The sequence below is a fragment of the Falco naumanni genome, chromosome 1 (genome assembly GCF_017639655.2).
Source record: "Falco naumanni isolate bFalNau1 chromosome 1, bFalNau1.pat, whole genome shotgun sequence".
Lineage (NCBI taxonomy): Eukaryota > Metazoa > Chordata > Aves > Falconiformes > Falconidae > Falco > Falco naumanni.
In genome coordinates this window covers 22,888,122-22,912,612 of record NC_054054.1, presented here as the reverse complement: position 1 = coordinate 22,912,612, position 24,491 = coordinate 22,888,122, and the positions used below count along the sequence as shown (strand labels likewise).

The window sequence follows — 24,491 nt, the reverse complement described above, 5'->3', positions numbered from 1 at the left end:
AAGCCACACTAATTCTTCTTTGATTGTCATACAGCACTTTTATGTTTAGTAATGGTATTATTAGTCAGAATTCTTTACCTTTTACTGTACCTGAAAAAAATTATCTTTCCTTTGAACTGAATCAGATTATGTTTTTTATTCAAAATTGCATTTGAATTATTGTTTTTCTAAAATTAGACTGCTGCTTTTTAGATTATAAGTATCAGAGTTAGGTGCAGAAACAGGTGTGAGATGTCAGGGAAAGAGAAACTTCCATGACATTTACAGACAAGATGAAATTGGATTAATAGGTTTTTGTGCAAGGTCAAGGAAGAAGTGAAAAAAAAGAAACTGCATAGGCTAGCCAAAACATGATTTTAGAAAAATCCTACTTCATCTGCTGTAAGCCTGTTATGTGATCCTACGTGTATCAGACGTTCTGTGGCATTAATGAGTCTTTCCTACTTTGTGACCATCAGGGCCAAAAGTGTATCAGCACAGTTTCATTAAGCACTTTCTTCATACACCACAGAACTACTCACATGTGTATGTGTGTTACTGCTACTTTCTCTGTACTGTAGTCTGCCATGAAGACTCTTTAAGGATAATCACCCACCATTTTTTGCTCAGCACTGTGCACAGTGCAGATGTAATACAATCACTGTTCAGAAGGTGATGGCCTGATCTTGCAAAAAAGATTAAGAAGTGCTTCTCCTTAAGGATGGGGATTACCCTACAGATTCCCACAGGCCTAGCTGTTAAGTGATGTGGTTTCTGAAGCACATATCCATGCCAGCAGAAATGCTTTGTGTGGATAAAGTTGCACTAAAAAACCTGTGAATTTTTATCATTGCATCTGGCTTAGCTGTTCTTATTACCACAAAGTTTAGTTCCTTTGAAGCTGTTGCCACAAAAGAAGCAATTTGCACCTGAGGGATCCTTACAGCAGTAAAGGGCAATTACTGCAAAGCATCTTCTGAAATGTGTTTTAATGACATGTACAGAATTAGTGACGTTAAGCACAAGCAGATGTGTCTTTTAGGGCTGAGTCAGTGTAGACAGGAAAATCTAAAAAAGGCAGGAACCTTTCTTTTTATTCTCCCACGTGTTAGTATTGTATTGAGGAGCATGTTGCTGCTCCTCTGTACTCATTTTGTGCGTTATTTATGTGGTAAGAGCTGTGCAAACTGCCGATTTTATCTTAGTGACTCCCATCTGAGATAGTCTAGTAAGGATATACTGCTGTATGTAGAGGATACAAACCCAACCAGTATAACAGGTTGTCAAAGAGCTCTCATTTGTGTCTGTCTGAGCCTCCTCCTCTCCTGCTCTCTTTTCAGTCCAGTTAATTTTCAGAAGCTCTGTTTTCACTGTCTCTTTGAGACTAAGCTCTGGCCGCTGCAAGAAATTGACATAGCTCTAACCACAGTTTCCTACGTCCTCCATTATGTCAGCACAAATGTTCTATCATGTGGTGAATCAACCCAGAGAACTGATCTGTCTGAAAATAAAGCTCTTTGTTTGTTCTGACAATTTATTTTTTGGCCAGACTACTTTTGCAGGCAGAAAGGAGCAGAAAGGCTGAAGGAGAAGGTGAGACACCACTGCCAGAAGCAGCATCCCCCTGAGTTGGCTACCATACAGGTCACTTCACACCACGCAGTAATTAATGCTGACATTTCAGTTGCAGAGAAGGGATAGACAATGTTGAGCGAATGGTCATGTGCAAACAATCAATGGAATCTCAAAAATCAGTTGGAATCACAATATCCAAAGAACAAAAAGTGTCTCTTTCATAAGGGATGCTTGTCTAAAAGCTGATAAAGAGTTGGCCTTATGCCTGGTTGAGACACAAGGTCATGTTCTTGGCTTTTTTTAAAAAAACTTTTTTTCTTTAAAAAAAATAATTAGAAATAATGAAGTAATCTTAAAAAGAATGTGATTAGGACATTGAATGTGCTCAAGCGTTCCTAAAAATGGAAACAATGTCATTAGGTGTCTTCAAATAATTTATAAAAGAAAATACCCATTAATGCCTACATATGACAATGACCCAGTGTCAGATTGTTGCATTTTTGCTCTCACAGAAGTTGCTAATTTTTCTCCTTTGTAGTTTTAAAGCTCACTCATCATTCAAGTGATGATACATCATTCAAGTATTCACAGTAATAGTATCTGTGTAAAAGTGGGGTTTGCTATCCCTTCATGTATGTGCATCAGTGACAAGGTGTCATATCTGTGAACTGCTGCATCACTTAAGGGCATAAAAAATGTGATCTTAGATTCCAGAAAACAGTTCACAGCTAATCCATACCTGATTATATCAGAATTCTGATTAAAAAGAAAAAATCCTTTTTGTTATTGAAAACAATTGCTTTCTGCATAGACAATTTTTTCCAACGTAGAGAAACTATCAACAAAGAGAACTTTCAAACTGCTTAGGCTGGTTCAGACGCAGGCTCACAGGGGACTGAAAAGTTACTGCGTTGCAGACAGACCCTGCAGTAGGGTTCAAGATTTTATTTCTGGCACTGTTGATGATTCCTAAAGGACTCTCTGGAAGTCACTCTAATTATCTCAGTCTTCCAGTTGTAGAATGGGATAATGATAAGCTTCTTTGCCTAGCGTGTTGAGAACTGTGAAGAAAATGCCACCTGTACCTGTTTACCTGCCTTTGTAACTGCTTGTCTGGAACTAACTGGCCACCTAGTTACTGTTGTGAAAGTTGTTATTGTTAAATGGTAATATGCTCTGTTATCCAAGAATATTCTCATGTCAAAGTGTATTGCTTCATATCTGTGGTAACTGCAGCCTGCACTTTGATAAGCATACTGAGTTCCTTCATAGTATCTATAACAGCAGTAAACAGAGCTAAAATATTAAAGTGAATTTCCTGGGGGCCTCCACACGTAGCCTCTCAGTACACTAATACTCTGGCATATGTGTGGGAAATGAGCAGTTAGGTCTGGGCAGAATTCATTGCTGTTGTACAGACACATAATCCCACTGAAGTAGTGGCTTAATTAGTTGGAAGACTTAAGGAATAACTTCCCTTAATTAAACATGGAAGTTAAAGTTGCGGCCAGGAACTTTTCTTGGTTAGACTTAAGTAAGTTGCTGTTGCTGCACTTTAAAACACTAAATTAAGAATAACACTGCTGAATTAATTTACACTCTAAATTAAGGATCTTATAGCCAGTAGTGTAAAATGTAGCCAAAGATTGTTGACTTATAGAAGTAAAACACAAGCTATGTATTGAAAAGTCAGTTGAAACTTTTTTTAATGAAAAGAAAGCTGTGCTCAGAAAGAAATAGCTGTTGAGTAAGTTGGTTCTTAAAATGTTACTTATAATAACTTGCACAGAAAATATGCCAATGTCTACCTCCCATTTCCTAGGAATCTGTATGCTTTAGATGCCCTGTGAGGTTTGTTATGCAAAGAGTTTGATGCTGGTACATTTTAACAAGGTCATCCAAGATGAAGGCAGATTCTTCTCTGGAAGGTTGCTTTTGTTCACATGGTATCATTAAGGTTTCTTAACGTTTCTTTTTTCCCCTGAGTAAAATGAGAATATTTTTATTCTTCTGAGTGCTGGATGTGCAAATGCAACAGGCAATCTGAAAATTGGTTGTCTTTTTTTCATTCACGTGTTGTCAACAGAAGAGGTTCTCAAAGTAATGGTTAGCTGCTCAGTTTTCTCTTATAACTTTATTGATGTTATTGCTAGGAATGTGAAACAAAAAGTTATAACAAAGTCTTACTTGGATTTTTTTTCATTGAAATCTTTCACTGAGAACATAGCTTTTTTAAAAAAATATATCTGGTATTGTCACTGGAAAGAAATTAAATTATTTTTGTTGGGGTAGCATTGCTTAAAGATTGCTCACTTGTTACCATTTTAGTAATGAAAAATAGGAGATTGTGGTTGCAAAAATTTTGGCAAAAGTTTTAAAGAAACTGCTGGTTTTCATTTGCATCAGTTGTTGACAAAAAGTAGAATTGACCAGATTAGCAATAATAAATGATGTCAGTGACATGTGTAGACATGACCCAAACTGAAGACACACAGTTGTTAGTGCAAAGAAGGAATAATGCATGGGCATGGCCAGGAGACACTAGTGTATTTATACAGTATTTCCTAAATTGTTTTTTTATGAGCAATGTTGAATACTGAATGGTTTTCTTCAGATATTTAAGTTACAGAGGGGACCTACAATAGCTTCTTTATTGAAGTAAATGATAATTCAGCATGCTAAAAAGGGGAAATGTATTTTGGACTATTCTTAGAATCACAACATCACGTAGGTTGGGAAGGAGCTGTGAGCCCAGCGAGCCCACCGCTGACCATGGCCCCAGGCGCCGCATCTGTGTGTGTGTTAAACCCCCCCGGGTGGTGACGCCGCCCCCTCCCCGGGCAGCCTGTGCCCATGCCGGGCCACCCTTTCCCTGAAGACATTTTTCCCGATATCCAACCTAAACCCGTTCCCTCTTGTCCTGTCGCTTGTTCCCTGGGAGCAGAGACCGACCCCCCCTCACAGCCCCTGTCAGGCAGCTGTGGGGAGCGGTCAGGCCCCCCGAGCCGCCCCCCATCCCGGCTGAGCACCCTCAGCTCCTCCAGCCACCCCCCATCAGCCTTGTGCCTCAGCCCCTTCCCCAGTCCCCTGCCCATCCCCAGACACGCTGCAGCCCCTCAGCATCCCCCTTGCAGTGAGGGACCCAGCACCAAACACAGGATTTGAGGTGCAGCCTCATTGGTGCTGAGTACAGGGGGACCATCCCTACCCTGGTCCTGTTCTGTTGGCCACATTATTTTGGATGCAAGCTGGGATGCTGTTGGTCGCCTTAGCCACCTGAGCACACTGCTGGCTCACATTCAGCTGGTCACCAACCAGCACCCCCAGGTCCTGTTCTGCCAGGCAGCTTTCCAGCCACTCTTCCCTAAGCCTGCAGTATTGCATGGGCTTGGTGTGACCCAGGTGCAGGACCCGGCACTTCTCCTTGTTGAACCTCATACAGTTGGTCTCAGCTCATTGGTCCAGCCTGTCCAGATCCCTCTACAGAGCCTTCCTTCTCTCAAGCAGATCAACACTCCTGCCCAACTTGGTGCTGTCACCAAACTTACTGATGGTACACTCGATCCCCTCGTCCAGATCATCGGTAAAGATGTTAAACAGTACTGGTCCCAATACTGAGCCCTGGGGAACACCACTTACCCATCTGATCTAAATCTGCCTTTAAAGCTGCTGGATATTCCCACTCATGATTTATAAAAACTGGTTGCTTTTACATTTACATTAACCTCAAGTAGCCAAAGGTTTTGTGGCTGCTGACAGTACTTACAGGTATGTTGTAGTCAAAGTGAGCTCTCCCAGTCAGAGGAACATTACCTGTTCTGTGGGCAGCAGGCATCTAGAGCTATTGTTCCCTGAACAACATGGCTGTGAAAGATGACTTGTGTGTGAGGACATAACATTTTAAAAATATTTTTTGAAATGCTACATGAAAGAGCAGTACATGCTGTGTGAATTTCACAAAGGCAAAATTAGTAAATACTTTGTATCCTTGGGAAGAAGGAAAAGACTTTTTTCCCCTGCTGTTTTCACTTTAATGTGTGCAGGGTCTTGGTGAGCACTTTATTGGGAGCCATAGATATCTGTACTAGACTGAGTTTTCCTTCCTTAACACCCGATGTGTTTTGTATTGTGAGGAAATGTCCTATTTCATAGGACATGAACACCCAGTTTAGGGTGAATTTTCCTCTTCCCTGAGAAGAAAGCAGTGTTCTGATGGAACGAAAAGCTAAACCCGTCCTCCATCACTTCACTCAGTGTGTTCTTCTAATGTTATTTCCTGCCTAGAATTCAGTGTGGGATCTGCTTTATTGCTTCTCTTGAAACTTTACAGAGAACTCGTTCAAGTCCCTGTTTGGCTGTTCGTGGCATAGTAGCCCCACTGCACCTCAGACTTTTCAGCATGCCTGCTATATTGATGACCTTCCAGGGCTTCTGTGGCTTATGGACATAGGGATAGTTTGTTTTGGTCCAATTCTAAAAAGGCATTCCTTTATATTTTGTTACCTAGATCCAGTGCAAAAACTTTATAGATACTGTAGTAGCCACCTGTGAAACACTGGAATTGGTTTTGCAGGGGGTTAATTTATGAGAAAAAATCAAAGCATCTTCCCCTCCACACGGATCCTAGAGGATAGACATACAGGGGTTTTTCCTTTCCATTTGCTTCACCTTCTGTCTTTCTGCAAGTGCTGCACTGAGCTACCAATAGCTGACATGAAGATTCATGTTAAGTCATGTTTCAACATATGAAACCACACATGAAACCCTGGTTTCCTGACTGGCAAAAAATAAAGAAATTAGAAGCATTAGCAAAACTGTAATTTAGGGAAATTTCTAGTGTGTGTGGGCCATTAGATAGAGGATTGACTTTAGGGAAGTGAAGGCGTCCAAGGAAAGTGTCAGAGAAACTCTGCATTATACATTCCTTTAAAGATGCTTCAGGACTTTACATATTCCATAAAAAATTGTGCTTGCCATAGCTGTCCCTTCTCCATCTGTTACTTTTAAGGAGCAGCACTTATGTGGGGAGCTGTAGACTTATCTGCATGCTGCAGAGAAAACAGTAATTTTGGCAAACTCACATAACTGTATCGGGCTTTAAAAGCATCTATTAAAAGCAATTTCTGGCAGTTTCTGTCACAGCCCTCTTTCATTTTTTTAATACTTTTATCTATATTTTCTCTGTGTTTTGTGAAAAACATTTCCAGAACAATTCTCATACAGCAATTGTAATTTGAAGTTCACTTCCATAGCAGGGATAACTGTAAGGATGGCAGGAACTGCTTCTGTTGAGGCTTCTCTAAATGAGTTGATGCTGTAGATGCATATCCAGAATGGCATGATGAAAATGTTAAAACTGCTTACTTGATCAAACATTTGCATAGCTACCTGATATCAAAGGATAATTTCTGAAAAAAACCCACAACCTAGTCTGTTTTTGAAATGTTAATGAAACACTTGTCCTGTGAGCCAATACTGATTTGCTTAGCTGAGAACTGCATGTGGCTGGGTGCCTGAAAACTACTGTCTTGTAAATATTATTTTGCATTTAAAACACATTTCTGATCTCAAAGTGATTAATGATTGTTGCTTGAGTTAATCAGTTATATAGATAGGACATAGCACTCCTTTTTGCAGAATTTCAGAAAACGAAGAAGGACAGTACAGCAATATCAGTATCGGTCTCCAGTTTCAGTGGTTTGGTAAAATCCTGTGTCTTCAGCCAAATTGTCACTGAAGGAGCAGATACGTGATCTCAGCACGTGGCCTGTTTCTCATAGTAGTCTGTTCAATGATTTATAATTCTCAATACCTGTGTTCAAACACGTGAAATCATCAGCATCAAAATTAGCTTTTTGTTCTCTCCATACTATTCAGTTAGAGTAAGGCAAATATTTACTAAAGTGGCCAGTCAGATCTGCCCAGGTGCATCCCTTCCTGCTAACAGGTATCTTAGCAATTAGCAATTGGGATCCACTGCTGTATTTGGATATTATGGATTCATGATACGCAAGAATAATATGTGGTCAGCATAAAATGTAATAAATAAATAGGAGCAGACCAGTAAGAGTCATCATACGAACATTGCTGACTTGAGCAAAAAGTTAATTTGTTGTGGATTTTTGTGAGTTGGTTGGTGCCATGGTTTAACCCTGGCTGGTAATTAAGTACCACACAGATGCTGACTTACTCCTCTCTCACCCAGAGGGATGGAGAGGAAAGTTGGAATGTAGAACTCGGGGGCTGAGATAAGAACAATTTAATAATGGAAGTAGAATAATTTGTATTTATTGAAAGAACAATAATAGCAATGATGACAATAACAGTTATGATGAAAAGGGGAAGGGAAAGAATAAAATCCAGAGGGAAAGGAAGAAAGGAGCACATGGTGCGTGGTGCAACTGCTCATCACGTGCTGACCAATGCCCAGCCAGTCCCCCAGACATGACTTGTCCACTCTGGCCAACCCTCCAGGTATATATACCAGGCATGATGTCCCATAGCGTGGAATACCTCTTCAGCTAGTTCGAGTCAGCTGTCCTGGTTGTATCCCCTCCCAATTCCTTGTGCCACTCCAGCCTTTTTGCTAGCAAGGCTTGAGGAACTGAAATGTCTCACATCAAAGCCAAAACACGGCACTGCACTAGCTCCTAAGAAGATAATTAAGTCCATCCCAGCTGAAACCAGGACACTTAGTTGGCACTATTTTAATGCAGACTTTGAAAACAGTTCTGTATGGCTTTGACAGTGACCAGCAATGGAGTTTAGTCCTGCTCCAGTCTAAGCAAACAGAATAAACTCCAGGCAGCTGCATTTTAAAAGCTCGAAGCTCGTGGGGAAGTTTCCCATTGATGATCTGCCCATTTTTTGCCTGCCTAACTAACTGCACTACCACTGGGTATGTGCAACACCGGCTGCTCCTTGTAGGCTCAGCTGCATCCTTACTGCTTCGTGGTTGTGTGAGGCTCCATCAGAGCCCTGTGGAGCTCTGTAGAATGATGCCAGTGCTGCTATTTTAATTGTTTCTGTGGCAGCAGTATCTGAAAGGTTCAGGGACTTCTGAGTCAGTGAGAACTAGCTGTTAGGTTTTTCTGGATTGTGCAAAACAGCAGGGTGGAGAAGTTCCCCAGTTAGTGCCACCTGTGTTACACATCATGGTGCAGAACTGGGCAGGGATGCCTGCTCAGATGGGCTGCAGGGCACTGCTGCTGCCTGAACAGTCCCTGCTGTGGGAGAGCTTGTTTGTTCAGGTACAGCACTGATGCACTGCAGCTCTACTGCTCTGGACCGGAGTGTTTGCATAGCTCTGCCGCCTGGTATGCATGGATTCACCAGTCCAAGAATCTCTGTGCTGCTTTTCACTGCTTAAAATAGATATGTCTTTGGTTAACTTGCTTGTGGCAAAGATTTAAAACTTTTTGTAGAGTGATTCTAACAACCATCAATGCAGTTTTCGCTTGCCCGTTCTGAGTTTCTGTATCAGGCCTTCCTTGCCTTAAGGATAGTATTTAAATCCTGACGTTTATTTAATTTTCCCATTCTGATTCTTGGGTTTACTGTCTCTTTTTCCCTGCTCCATTCCTTTTTCCATGCTTTTTTTCCATCTCTTGGATCCAATCCTGCAAAGTGCTGGGTCTCCAGTTTTTCAGAAGAGGTTACCTGATTTAAAATGTTTTGTAGGTGGCCAGCGCTTCATAGAAATGTTTAGCAGCTTGTTTAACAGGTCCATATCTCCTCATATTTTTTTTAGTAACAGGCCTGGAACCTGCTTAAACGTATAGTGTCTCAGCGATCCCTTCTTCCAACCCTGGCCCTTGCCAGTCCCACCCTTTGTATCCATCTTCTTGCTTCAAGTGATCACTCTGATTATTTTGTTTTTCTTCTGTCCCCCTTCTGAGGAGAAAAGAAAGAACCCCAAGGATTGCAAACCCGTACAAATTGTATGCTTCTGTGGGCGGTCTTGTTCCAGGGCATTATTGTGGCCACTGGAAACAGATTAATGGACTAACCAGATCATTGCTGAGAGTGCAGCAGGACCATGAAGCATTGTCTATTGTGCTCTGGAAAAGCTACCCATCGTATTGGGAGTTATTTGTACTCTGCAAAGGAAAAATGACAGCAGCAGCATGTGTAGGACCTCGGCTGTTGGCCACTTCTTGTTTAAATACAGATGCGTAGGTTTGGGGATTTTAATCTTTTTACTTCTTGTTCCAGTGTCCTTAGCAGTAAACCCCCAGTGTTTCTTTTAAAAGAGTCCAGGTACTTGATACTTCCTTCTAGTACATTTTATTTCCTTTCAAACCTGCTCTAAAGAAGATGAAGTTACTCAGACGTGCAGATTTGGACAAAATTACTAGAGATATTTGAGAGAGGGGCAGTAGCAGTGGTGAGGCCAAGGCTGAACAGGAATGCTTTAATTGGGGCACAGTGCAAGGTCACCCAGTGACCTTTTGTAGTGTGTTTTCCCCTGTCAAGTAAACCTCTGAAAGTCTGTTGGTATGATTGAAGAAAGGAAGGTATTATTTCAAGTAAGTAGGAGATAGATCACTAAGTGGGTTACTCATTGAAAGCCACCTTTAAGTTCATAAATGGCCACTGAAAATCGTGGAGCGTTAATGTCAAGGGCTGTATTGTCATGAACTTCTTAGTAAGTGGTGAAAATGTTACTGTCGTTAACTTGATGGGGAACGTGATGGCAGGTGAATCATTTCTAGCATGATTAGAAAGGGTAATTTCTTGTACTGCCACAAAACTGCCATCTGGTAAGATTTGCTGTGTAGAGAAGCTCATGGTCAGCTGAATATGTAAATTATTCTCAGTAGATAACATGTCTGTGCATGTTTGAATTGACTTAGGCTCAGGGATATAGCTGTGTTAGATCTTTTAATGGTAGCGTGTGTTACTGGCAGGATGAATGAGTGCTTGTTACACAGGCTCAGAATGATTTGCTTTGTGCATGTGCAATTGTCCTGCAAAGCAGGAATTAAGACACTGGGGTAGCTACAAATGTAGGAGATGTTTTGTTGCTACACAATCATTTAGACTTAAATACATATTTTTTTTCCTCCTTTGTATACTAGAGGCGCTACTTGTTTGGGGAGTTCACCTCACTGAGGAAAGATGGAAGGGCACAAGGGGTTGGTGGGGAGCAACTTTAACTTCTACTTCACTTGCTCAAGACTAGTACCCTAGCAAGTAAGCGGTGTTAGCAACAGATAAATATTCTGAAGACATTGTGAAATATTCCTGGTTAGACATTACTGTTTGCAGATGTTCACAGCACATAAAACAGCTAGCGTAACTTCGACCCATTATAGACAACTCTTAGATGAGAGGCCAAAGCTGAAATAAGACTAGAGTTTGGATATTTTTTTTTAAAGGATGTGGGTGTGATGAAAGTGGTGAAGATTTTGCCTTTGTTTCTGTTATAGATGGAATGTCTGGCGTGATTATCTAGTTTATTTGAAATATAAGTTGAAATTGCTTTTACTGTTTGATTAACAGCATTGCCTTAATATCTTCCAAGTTTTCACTAAGCCCTGTGCTTTAGAATGTGACATTCTGAGGAAACAGGAGGCATCATCTGTCAGAAGACAGGAAACATGTAATGATTAAATGCATTTTATTCTTTTCTGTGAAACTGTGCCCAGTTTCTCCTCTTAATGTGGGCAGATGGAATTTTCAAGAGCTTTTGTTGTTATGCTGAAAAGATTTAGATCTCATTTTTGCATATATTTGTATATACAAAAAATCTTATAACCCCAAAGATTACTTAGTTTTAGGTGACAAGTTATAAATTATTTATTTATTAACTGAAACATCAAGCTAGACAAACTGGCTTGAATTTTGTCATGAAAACAAATATCAAGATTTCTTCCTTTAGTAGTGACCAACACTCCTACAGCTTGTAACACCAGTAACATTGGGCAGGGGCAGGGAAGATGCTCTGCCAGAAATAGCATCAGTAACAATAATTGGTGTTTGCAATTTTGCTGTATTTAAACTTTAAATCACACAAGTGGCAATTATCCTGATGCCCGAATGAATTTTCTATGAAACAGCATGGATACCACTTACCTAACCTTTACAATCTTTACAATCCTTTGTGTTTCTCAGCGTATTGGAGTAAATTTCTGCAGCTGGAAGGTATAGCCCCTAAAAACTGTTCCGGTGTAGCAGTTGCAGGTCTCCTCCATGTAACTGAGCTGCAGGTTCCTGATGTTTGCCCATGCAGATTGGAAAATGGAGATGGTTGAAGATGTTGGTAGCCTAGGGTCATGTTGTGTGGTTCTTTGGGTCATGCCAAGCCTCTGGCAGGCTTGTACAGTAGTAATTAACCATTGGGAAAATGACTGAAATCTCCAGGCAGAAACTGCGGGGAGAAATGGTGTAGCAAATGGGAATGAAAAAAAACATCTACAAGTTGCTTGGTAATGTAATCTGTTTTGTTAGTCTGCTGGGGAAAAGCAAACTGTGACTTCATATAGATAGAATTTCCTGGGGAAAATAATTTTGAACCCAAAAAAAAAGAAAAAAAAAAAAGAGAAACCTTGTTATTCAGAGTATATCAAAAAGGTCACATAACCAATGATCACTTAGGCTTTGTTTCATTATAAATTACTTATCTGATTAATGATCATTACCATCTATGCATATCAGCTTATTTCCAGTTTCTGGATATTGCCATGTTTTAGAAATAAGATTTTTTTTGCTGGTCACAGAAGGGTGTTAGAGCATGGATGAGGTAGCCTCATATGGTATGGAGTTTGGACAATGGAGAGTTTAAATTAGGATTTGCAGCTATCAGGCATAAGGCCACAGAAAACACTCTTTCAGCTGAAAACACATAGCTTACAGTCAAGGAAGTGGTTCTATTTAATCATAAACTGTCAGGCTGTGATACAGTATAGCTGTGACCAGAGAGCTAAAATGAATAAAGAAACAGAGACACCATGCTTCAGAGTGGCAAAGCTGTTTGCCCCTTACCAGTATGTGCAACAGCAAAAATCAGATTAAATCTAATTGATTAATCACCTTGATTTCTTTTTTTTTTTTTAATCTTGCTTGATGTGCCAGTTTCATTAAATACATTAATTGCTTGTGGTTTGCAGTGTTTCCTGAGTGGAAAAGGCTTTCCTGTTTATTGTGCCATCCAGCTGTTAGGTCCCAACATGCAAATGAAATGTAACTTGTGTGTGTGCTGATCTCTGTCCCTTCTGTCATTGGTTCAAAGGTGATGACACAATGACAGGAGATGGAGGAGAGTACCTTAGGCCAGAAGACCTCAGAGAACTAGGAGATGACTCTCTACCAAGCAGCCAGTTCTTAGATGGTATGAACTACCTGAGGTACAGCTTGGAAGGAGGACGATCTGACAGGTATTTGGCTGGACACCTATCTTTTCTTATGATAATTCTGCGCACATTTTGTTATAAAAGTTTGAGATTCCTTTCTTGGGATCTTTACCTCAAGGGAGATGTGGGATGCACTAATCAACATTTCTTTATTAGGTATGTCATTGTGGCAGTTGCCACTTTGTAGGAAGAAGGTGTGGTCAGGAGGAATATTTCTTGACCAGTCCAGAAATGAATACATTTGGTACTAACACAGTACACAGAGTCTGGTAAAAAATTTGTTTGTGATTCTTATTTGGTTCTTGAAAAGGCGTAGCTTGCTGTATTGTCTTTGTGGTCAGGCAAAGGCAGAAGAGTCCAGCTGTCTATGGAAAGGGCTTATGAGTCATCCCCATCTCCTGGTGAGGTGGACAAGGTGTTTTAGCATTAGGTGGGCCGACTCTTTCGGGTAGTTTGCTGGCTGTAGGTATAAAGAAGGGAGCAATGAACTTAGTCATTCTGCATTGGATCGGCAGTGAGTATACTGTCAGCAAGTACATGGGCTCTCTCTGTCTCATGATGGCTGAATTAGCAGGAGAGAAAATAATTTTCCTTCTACCGCACAACATAGTATTTATGGTATAAAAAAAAAAATATTAGAAAAAAGAACATGTGTTCAGTCCAAAAAAACTTGCTGATTTGCTTATATCTAACAAGTTGAACTTAAGCCTAGATGTATTTGTGGAATAGTAATGCTTGTAGCTTTAGTCCTCTTTATTTTTAATTTATTTTAAAGAATGTACTATAATCTAAAAAAAATATGGAACTCCCTTTTCAAAATGAGAGCCTTTACTAGTAAGCGTAAGTGTAGACTCAAACTGGCAGATTAACACCCACAGTTCTAGCTTAGAATAGGCTACCCAGGCATTCCTGTTTGAAAATTACAATGTCTAGTGTAAATCAGTAATGTCTCCAGATTTACTGCCTTTAGAACTGGGGTTCACTAAAGGGAAAAAAAGAAAAAAGTTGAGATCTTGGCAACAGAAGGAGTTTTTAACCTACCTCATTTTCCAGTCTTGATTGTTATTCTGGCAGCATTTCCGAAGCTCAGTGAGATCAGTAGGATCCATTCTGTTTACTTCAGTGGGCTATGAATTGTTCTTGGAACAAAAGATGTCAGGAAACAGTTCGGTTTGCCTCACAGCATGTGTAAATCCCTCATCATTCAGGTCTTACAAGCTTGGAGTCTTTGTTGGTTTTTAGACAGCTCCAGCGAACCCACTGAAAACAGAGTGACTGTGTGGCTTTTTAAGTCTCAGAGGATGTTTATGAACTATATCAGAATGCTTAAAAATCAAAATGTTTTATCATATGCTTTCAACGGTAACAAAGTTTTTACTTTTTTGAATTTTAAGATGTTGTATAGAAATGATTGTACAGGCAAGCGTTAAGCCAGTTTCTGCTCCCATTTAGAGTATGTCAGCTTTTAAATACTGTCAGTGGATTTCAATAGATTTTCACTGGCATGTAATTGATGTGTTTTGTTTTCTGTTGGATGAAAATTATTTTGCATCCTGTATCAAGCACGATTATATTGAAATGAAGCAAAATTATAAAGGGAGGAAGAATGAAAGAAAAAAGTACATCTTTCTAACTCCATGGTCTCATTTTTTGTTACTGTCAGGTTACTTGTAAGAATTTTCTCATTGCTTTTGCTTAAATATGATTTTAATCACATTATACTGACTGTTTTTTCAAGAAATTCAGTAAAGCAAAATAGTATTTGCGGTCTAGACTCATGTAATCTTATGCATTACACAATTCGATTTAAAAACATATCTTTTTCTTCTGTAACCATCTTCCCTATTTATTTTATTTCTCTCTCCCCTTCATTCTTTTTCATATGCTTTCATTAGCACTATGCCCAGGTAGGTATTACATAGCATGGAAACATGTTGTCTCTATATCCTGTTATGGCACCTGTCTCTCTTCATCCATTTTGGAGGCTTGCTGTACGCCAGAGTGTTGGAGAGCCACACGAACTATGCTGCTGTTGCAAATAGTTATAGTCTCACATGGGTATGGTATGTAGTGGTGAATACTGATCCAACAGTACCCTCTGTCTAGAAAGGTCCCAGTATGACATATCCACTGTCCCACAGAAACTTCCCCAATCCCTGTACCGATACAGTTAGCAAGGAGCAGGGAAGTAGCACTAGATCACAACAGCTGGTAGCTGTCCTTCTGTCACCGTGCTGCAGCAAAGGTGTAGCCCTTTTCCTTCCCTTTGTGGAGAAACAGTGGTAGGATACACAAATAAAGAGAATGGACTACACTAGCTGCATTCTTCCTCTGGATACTGAGAGCCAGAACCGACCTGGGCTGTATCAGATCACCAGTACATGAAAAGGCTCCATTTCATTGTAAGTCCCTTCCACCTTTCTGGGCTATGACAGCTGTGAGGAAGGCTTTCAGTCTTTAAAAAGAGAAATGTTTTCAAGACTGATTTATAGAGTTTGCAATGATACCAGGTTCTTTTACCAGCTTCTGAAACAACATATACCTTGTACCATATACAAGAGAGAGACTCAACTGGACTAGAGATCTGTCTGGGCTGGCAAGTGGATGTGTGCTGCCCCATGGTCTCCCAGTCATCCAGATTAGAAACATGGCTAGATTGTGCTGCTCTTATTTGCTGGATACCACCTGGGCTTTATCCAGGGCTTAGAAGAGGTGAGTGATACATGCCTGTGCGCTGCCTGACACGGGCAAGACACACTCTTCTGCTCAGGAGCTTTGTGGCCTTCCTGGGTTCCACAGGTCAGTCTCTGGGACTGAGTAGAGTGCTATTGACCCCACAGCCCCTGTGACTTACCAACTTTCAGGATTCCCAAAGACTTATTACAATAATAAACAATAAGTTCTGTTCAGTGCCACCACACTTCTGTAACTGGTCTGTTGTTTCAGGCAGTACCTTTATTTCTAAGTCTCATAAGTACAGGCCTCTTAACTACTGGTTTGCTCTTCATTTAGCTGGTACAGCACACAGAAAAGGGACAGTGTCATCTGAACACAAGTTTTTAAATTAGTAGGAAATCTAAATTTCTAATTTACCACAGACCTCAGTCATGCTTGTGCATACGTTACCTGGAAATAAAGTCCATACCCTTGATGTATTGGATATTTGCTGGAGCTTACATACAGCTACTACATAGTGGATATATACTGGGCTACTTGTAGTGGTAGTAGAAGCAGTGCCTGGTACTTGGAGAAGAATAGAGGCAGAATCACCATACTGATAATGAGTCAAATGTAGTACATACTTCCTTTTATTCAGTATTTGTCCGGGACATGATAGCTGAATAGCAGAACCTACGACTTGGATGGTGCACCTCTCACAAGCATTGCATGGCACAGCGAAGCAGTTCTGAAAGTGTCAAACATGGAAAAGAATAAAGGATAATGCAGGCAAATGGGGTCTGCTACTGAGGCTTATTTTTGAACCAAAGAACAAATGTTCGCTGAAGCAAGCAAGGTGTACTTGGCCTACCCAATCCACTTTAAAATGTTTAACCAAAATACTCTTCAGTCAAGATTCCCTTTCACAATTTTTTTCTGAAATGTTATGTGCAGACAGTTAGGGTCAACTTCAGTCCCTATTGAAAATTTCTTGGTTATTTTAATGGAATCAGAATTTTATTCCAGAAATGCGTAATTCTAATAATACCAGCCTTACATGTCTAACCAATTCCACTTGTCTGGGTGAAAGACATGTCATGACATGTAGGAGAGATTACTTATTGTTGGTTTGGGTTTTTTTTCTCAAGACTTTCCCAAGGCTGATACTTGTGTAATACCTATCTTTGCTTTCAGTTTTGTACAATCCATCTAATATGCTAAATAGGCTGTTGGTATAAGTAAGGATCAATAGCATTGATTATTCTTCAATGTCATATATTTCTCATAAAATTAAGATAAGCGCTATTCTAAAAATGGATCGAAAACTATGGAGCAAATGTAGCTATTGTTAAAAAAGGCTGACTGGTCTGAAACAGATGGTCAAATATGATTTCCAAAGATCTGCATTTAAAGCACTTGATTTTCCTGTCCATAATGTACACATGACTTTTTTACTGCTAACTGCTGAAAATGAATGATCCTTTAAAAATCTATGTATCTAGATGAATGGCCTATTGTTCTGACCCAGTGTGTTAGTCATTATGAGTACTACTCATAGATAAGTAAGCCGTGAAAATAAAATTGCTTCCTACAGTTACATGTGCTATATCCCTCAAGATGTAGAACAGGATCATAGAGTACATGTACAACATCTGAAGGTGGTTGACCTGTTTTTAAGAAATCACTATTGTAATACTGCTGCTAGTAAATATTTAAAGGACAAAACTGGTGCTATTTGGTAGCAGAAACCCCATTTACCTCAATATGTCCTTCTGTGGTGTCTTACTTGTCTTTTTTGCTTTCTGCTAGTGGATGCTGCAGTTACATTCTGAGCCAGTGCTTGGAAGCAGCTTATTTACTGCCTTGCACCTCTCATTGCTACAGCAACCAGTGTTCTGTAGAGCTGTGTGTACTTAGAAAGAAAACGGTGCTCATATTTGGACTGCCTCGCTAAAGATGCTGTTGGCATACAGAGGAAGAATTTTGTTTTACACAGGAGCTTGCGGCTGGCCACAACTCACCTTGCTGTGTGTACCTTCCAGGGGACAATATCAAGCTTACTTATTTACAGTTTCAAGGGGAGAGAGTAGATCGTAACAAAGCTTCAAAAGGAGTGATTTCAGCTTTTCTTCAGATGTTAGCATTTTGGTTTTCCATAGTGGTTTGCTTGTGTGACATAGCAGGAGAGAGAACTTCTCCAAAGAGCCTTACTTAAAAGAAATTTGCATCCTTTATTATAAGGAAACTATTACGCCACAAAGCCAAGTATAAAGTATTTGTGAGTATAAAATAAGCTGTCATCTAGATTAATCTCAGGGTTCTGCATTTTGAAGCAAATAAATCAGTCAAAAGACTTTGTGGCCGTTGATCGAAAAGGTAGCATAGCACAGATTTGTAAAGCTCTGTTTTTTTCCCCTGTGACTGTTATCTGCTCCCCCTGGAAGCTGCATCATATTGCTAATAGCACGCTTTTTTCATTCTCCCACTCGATCTATCATGACACCTTTACAACATCATCTGTACTGCTGATACATTGCAACCTCCCAGCCTGCGGTCCTTCAGTTCAGACAGGTCTCACACATTGAGCCATGCCTCCTACCTGAGGGACAGTGCCATGATTGACGACACGGTTGTAATCCCCAGCCAGCAGGTAAGCAAATTCTCTTAAGTTCCCCTATCAGTTAGATAAATACAGAAATACAAAAAGATTACAGTTTAGATTGTACTAAAGGCACCATGTCATGTATGCTGCTTTGTTGATTTTAATAAACCTCTTGTAGTTTTCATTGATATTTAATGACATATTATACTGTGCAATAGTAAACTCTATTCCAAAATAAATGGATAAGCTGTGTGAATATAGTACAGGGACTGTCTTTATAATGTTCTCCATTTTAACTGATTTTTGAATGATGCTAACAGCCATTGGGCTAAATATTCAGGTGATCTAATGAACTCAGGGCCGTTGTCCTCAAAGTTACTATACTGATGCATGTTTGTAGTTTAAAAAAAAAAAAGATTTGGGAAATGCCACTTCGGTAAATCATAACATTCATATCACAGGGACCAGTAACATGATTACTTTGAGCAAGTACGAAATGCTAATAAGGGGTTTTTAATATTTTAATGCTATCATTAGCCCTTTGTTTTCTTTTTAAAAGAAGTGTAAACACTTTAGGCATTACTATGAAAAATACATCTTCTTATTGTTTGGTTGATTAATTGATTTTATTGTAGTAAAAAGGAGGGTTTTTTGCTTACCAAGGTAACAAGTCTGGCCAAAGAAGCTGAAAGGAATTCATATCGCTTAAGCTGGGGCCCTGAAAACTTGGACAATGTGGCTCTTTCTTCCAGCCCTATTCATTCAGGGTGAGTGTATCAATTTAGCGTTATACTAAAAAAGAGAGAAACAGAATACCTGCAGTGGCAGCAGCTTCAACTAATGCTTAACTAGGAGTTATGTTTTAATTCATTGCCTCCTAGAGCTGTCAATAAATTGTTATGATCTCTTAAGCTCTGACAATCAAGCAAGCCTGAGTACCAAGACTATCCGCTGAAATCACTGCAAGTCAGTGAGCATCCAGTCAAGTTCAAGAGGAATTAATGAGATAATTGACATGTGCATTTGTGTGAATTTTATGGAGAAATAAATACAGTGCCTTTTGAAAGTTAGTAATAACTGAGACAAGGAGCCAAATCACTCCAGATGGTGAGTGCTTCCTATGCTAGTGAAGTAAGTAGTTTAGGTAAGCACCAACTCTGGTGTTTGTCATGATTACTGAACAGAGAAACCTAGGATTTTATATTACATGAACTGTATAATAGACAAGCAACCTAAGTATCATTTGCTTTACACATATTTGGCCACCACGTTCGTGTATTCTCACAGCTGAACTTCTGTGAGCATTTGCATTTAGGCAAACTCATTGAAATGGATTAAGGCTGGTTAAAATGCAGGCCCAGCCAAATTCATAATTACAGAGCTTATCCTGGTGGGCCTCACAATCTGTGAGTACTTTAAGTGGTCTTACTTACTGTGTTTTAAGTAATTTTATTCTTTATGCTAAATTCTATACTTGTGTCCTGCTGTCAAATTTGATGAGGCATGTGCAGATGAATTTTTAAGAAACTGATGTCATGAAAAAGCATTTAATTTCTGTGAAGCTACATTGTACACAGCATGGCTGGATATCACAAGGCGAAAGTTTTCGGGGGTTTTTTTTTGTTAATCTCAAATGAGTTTGCAACAATCATACAGTTCGTATCTTTCAAAAAATAACACTGGAATCCTATTTGGAATGCCAGGTAGTCCTGTTTGAGAAGAGTAACAGTATTGTCATAACTGTGATTGCATATTGACTGATTAGTGACATATATGAGAAGTTTGTTTGTTAGCTGGTAGCAGGGTATTTGGCTGTGGCTAGGGTTGTTTGGATTTGCTTTTCTTGAGCTCTAAAACTAACAAATTAAATGAAAATATTTAATGTGTACAGTATGTATGTGTTTATATATATGTCAGTAAGTAAGCTTTAAAATTGTTTTGGTGGTTTATTCTAACCCAAAATAGTTTACAGACTTTTTCCAAAGAATGTGTTACTTTTCACTTGCAGAAAGGTAGGTCTTCCCAGTGATTTCAGAGGATGAACTAAATACTTTCTGGGACAGTTGCATTTATTTTTTGCATGTGCAATCACTTTGTATTTTTCTTTTTAAAAATATTAGTGATATCTAGATCTTTCTGGATGACCAGGATGCCAGTGGTAGGATAAGAATATGTGATTTTAGTAAGGAGAAATGCTCTCTGCAACCTTGTATGAAACAGTGACATTTAACAAGACACAAATTATGTTCTGTTTTTATACATACCAACTAACATACCCCTAAATGTTGTAATAAAGAAACCTATAATAATGATTACTCAGCCTTTGAAAAAGGCTCTACAACACTTCATCTTGCTTAGGTTTGCCCAAGTCATTAAGTTACCGTAAACTGTTGGGGTGCATCTTGTTTACATCTCTTTCTTAGGAAAATACATTGACTACTAGAGTTTCACTTGTAAGACCTTATTTTAAAAGCGAAACAATTGGAGAAGTACTGTGTGCATGATTGTTGCATTTGCTTAGCTGCAACAACAAATACATTTGTCAATTACACCCCTTTTGTCACCTACAGCCTCCTTCGTTCTTGCAAACTAGCAACACTGTTGACATTTCAGATGCACACACTGAGGTAGTATGTATCTGTCATGGAAGAAAACTCTTGGTGTGTGAACAGAAATCCTATAGAGACATTGTTAGTGGCTTTGATCGAGTATGGTCTTGGTTTTGCCCAAGACATTGGAAATGTACTGAATTCAGACTGTGGTTTTATAAAGTAACACATCGGCATAGTATTGGACAGTAATCACTTTGGCACAGATGATCTTAATTTTGTATTCTGTGCAATCTCAGAGAAAAATGACACTGTTCTCTCCTGGTACTACTTCAGTGGCTAACCCCAAACTGTTGTTGGGTTCTTACTGATCTCCCATGGTAGGGCAGTGTTTCTGTGGATCAGTGCAACACCCCCAGGCAAAAGGATACATTTATAGAGAACTGTTCTCTTGGTGTGGAATTTCACAGGCATGTATTTCAGCCTTTGCATAACTAACCAAATCTTCTCCAATGTCTGAAATTTCAGGAAGGGAAAATGTTTTAACCATCCATTTCAAATTTAAATGTAACTGTTGCCCCAGTATGTTGATAATTTCATCAACAAGGAAAGAAAAGCAAGATCTTTGGTCAGTGTCTTGGGCAGCCATTTCAAAAACAGGAAAGTTACTCTCTCTTAAGAGGTAATACTCTTTTGGTGCTCAAGTCTCAACATAAGCGTCTCCTGATCGTTTTACACAGTTAACAGTTTCTGAAGAGTTTCATACATTGGCTGAAGGAACAATTCCTGCATTCCTGCATTTAAACTTCCTTTCAGCAAAGCAGGTTTGCTTCTCCTGATAAAACTATCTGATCTTACATACTGAACAAAGATAAGGATCCCTGAATATGCCAGAAAGTTTGGGTGCTAAATATCCAATAAGATAGAGTTTTGTTGCTTTGCTGGTAATATTAGGGGATATGTATAATATCCTGCTGAAGTGTTAGGAGAGACAGAACTGATGCCTAAATAAATGCAAATGCATTTCACAGTTTTAAGCTTCTATCTCACAATATCCTATATTGTGGAAGAACACATATTTTCATCAAGTTGGAAGGCAAAAACCCACTGAACTGAAAATTTTCTTTTCACTTGCAGCATTTAGACATTGCTTGACAGTATCTTATGTCTCTATCACCCACAGTAGTTAAGTAAGTGTGAATAGTAAAGATAAGGCTGACTAAGATTTTAAAGTATAAATTATGTGCAAAATTATGTTGTTCTCATACCTGGGTTCTGGTGATACAGTGAAGAAAAAGAATCTTACTGACAAATATGTGAAGGTACGGTAGATAAGAGAAGAGGCAAATCTTGACACAGTGTGAGGAAGGAGCTTTGAGTTCATGCTTTGATATTAACTTGCTTTTGTTTTCTAGAGCAAGATACGTAGCAGCTCTGCAGTTTTTCCAGCTCTGACTTGCTCACAGCAAAATTTCTATTTAATGAAAATTCTGATTTCTTTTATATAATTTGATGAAGAAGTCCCTATTTGACTAACAGGTGATCCAGGCTTATCAATGCTTGTATCTGGCAAAACAAAACAGTTGGAATATTATTAGTGAGTTTACCCTTCTGGAAGTTGTTGCTTCCATCAGTGAAAAAGGGAGAAGGATGAGGGAGTGGGCAGCTTGAACTGTGACAAATAATGTGAATTATCATTCTTAGTTGCATGTCTGCAAAAAAGGAGGCTGGATCCTTGCTAACAAGGTAAACAAAATATATTTCAAGTGTTGTATTTTGAATCCATAATATTGTTTTTCCCAATGTGAGATTAATTTCCTGGAAATATTTATGGAAACAGGACCTGGCAGCGACCAGCTGATAGTCATTTCTAAAATCTGAAAGTCTAAATTCTTTCAAATTATACTGTAGCCTTTATGACCTTTATTCAGAAAGTTACAATAAGGAAAAACAGCAGGTATGTTTTATTAATAGCAAATTGCTGTTCATGTCAGTGGAAGAAAATGGCAATGGAGATAGATACAATAAAAAATGACATCAGAAAACTAACTGGCCATGTGACACGTTACTAAGAGCCTGAACAGGTCAAACTGAAAGCTTGACATTTGTCGTTCTGTAGTGCAGAACAAAAGGAGGACAAGAAACATGTTGAAATGCCAGAAAGTGGAGGACAGACCGTATTGATAGGAAATCGGAAGAAAATAAAATCGTGATTTATTGTGTTATCAGAAACGCTGTGTGGAATTACTTTAGATATCTTACCCTTTGATAAACCATGGTCCAGATTGCACATGTGGATACCTAAACCAAACAGCATTCCCCCCGGTCTGGTTCTTGGAAGATTTACTCAGAATCTAACTGCACATTTTAGGTATTTGACTCCCGGTTTGAGAATGTATGTAGAAAAAACAGATCACTCTAGCTTTACTGCTGTAGTAGTAACTGTTTGTAACCAAGGATGTTTATATAGGCTTATTTTCCATACTCACTCCTACATTCTCACATGTAATGAATATGCATATGTATATGTCCATGTATTTAATTTAGAAATCTGTTTAGTTTTTCCAATATTTCAGTATTTTATTTAACTCATTCTTTTTTCCCTTTCTTTTCCTTTTTGATGTTAAATCATTATTCTATTGCAGATGCTCTTCTCCATGTCTTGATCATGACAACAGCAGGTGAACTTCTGCATAATTTCTTTCTTTAATACATTGCACTTCTCACCCACCCTGTTTATCCTCTCTTACCTCACTTCAGGATGCTTTAGTGTTTTGATAGTGCAAGTTAGCCAAGAGGAAAAAAAATGATAATCTACTCTGACTAGCAGTGATAGTTACACATGGCCCTATTTCTTTTCTTACACACTGTGTCCACTTTGTCCCATCTGCTGTGTCCTTTATTTCTTATAAAAAATACTGGATACATAGTAAGTCTGCAGCATAATATCTTAACAAAGCTCCTTATACATTCCTAGATTGTTTTAACCATTGACTTAATTAACATTACATTTTCTGTGTTGGTGGTATGGTTTAATATTATTAAAAGGAAGGACACCCCACCACCACCCCCTCCATCCCAAATAATCCAGCACAAACCACTATAGATGGGTTTAGTTTCAACTGTTACATTACAAAGGGGGACTTTCATCTCACTTGTCTATATAAAGAATTTTGCAGATCCACTTCCTAGGTCCTATTTTCCAAATTGTGCCCCCATATTGGAACTAGTAGAATGACAGCAAAGACCCAGTATATGTAATTTTTCATGCCACATATATTTTTTGTGGGACCTCAGTTAATCAGTGGTTGAATCACTGGCACGTTGCATCCTGCACACCTGAAGTGGTACCTTCCCAAAGGAGATTATCTTTACTCGGCAAACTGAGTGTTTATTGATACAATACCTCTTCATCTCCTTTAACATAACTGCAGAAAAGTGAAATTCTTCTTAAATATTTAGCTGTCCAAAATTATTAAATGGCTAAATAAAACCCCAAGCTACAAACCCATATTTTTAGGTCATGTCACTCAGTCTCTAAGTAGTTGACTAGTGAAGAGAATGTTACCATAAATCAATACTCTAGTGGCTTCCTGTGTAGGATCATGTTTTTTGTCCTCCTGGAATGTGTATTTTGCCTTGTTTATGTATGGCATAGTTGCAGCCTGATGGAAAGCACACTGAGGTAGCTGAATGACTTGCAGTTGACTTCAGTGAGAGCTGGACTGAGGCCTTTTTTCTTAATTTCAGACTTTCTATCAGTTTTCCTTCTCC

At 39.1% G+C, this 24,491-nt stretch overlaps 1 protein-coding gene across 50 annotated transcripts in view; it reads left to right on the top strand.

Annotated features, from left to right (window-relative positions):
- ANK2 (ankyrin 2) overlaps positions 1–24,491 on the top strand; it is a 355,697-nt gene that overhangs the window by 273,613 nt on the left and 57,593 nt on the right. For 13 of the 50 annotated variants that reach the window (XM_040584986.1, XM_040584977.1, XM_040584967.1 and 10 more), the window contains 6 exons: positions 12,788–12,932; positions 14,804–14,815; positions 18,114–18,216; positions 18,832–18,935; positions 22,422–22,463; positions 23,363–23,398. In XM_040584986.1, coding sequence (XP_040440920.1) covers positions 12,788–12,932; positions 14,804–14,815; positions 18,114–18,216; positions 18,832–18,935; positions 22,422–22,463; positions 23,363–23,398 — 442 coding nt within the window. The remainder of the gene's footprint in view (positions 1–12,787; positions 12,933–14,803; positions 14,816–18,113; positions 18,217–18,831; positions 18,936–22,421; positions 22,464–23,362; positions 23,399–24,491) is intronic. The other 37 variants (XM_040585216.1, XM_040585006.1, XM_040585211.1 and 34 more) reach the window with 9 other exon arrangements.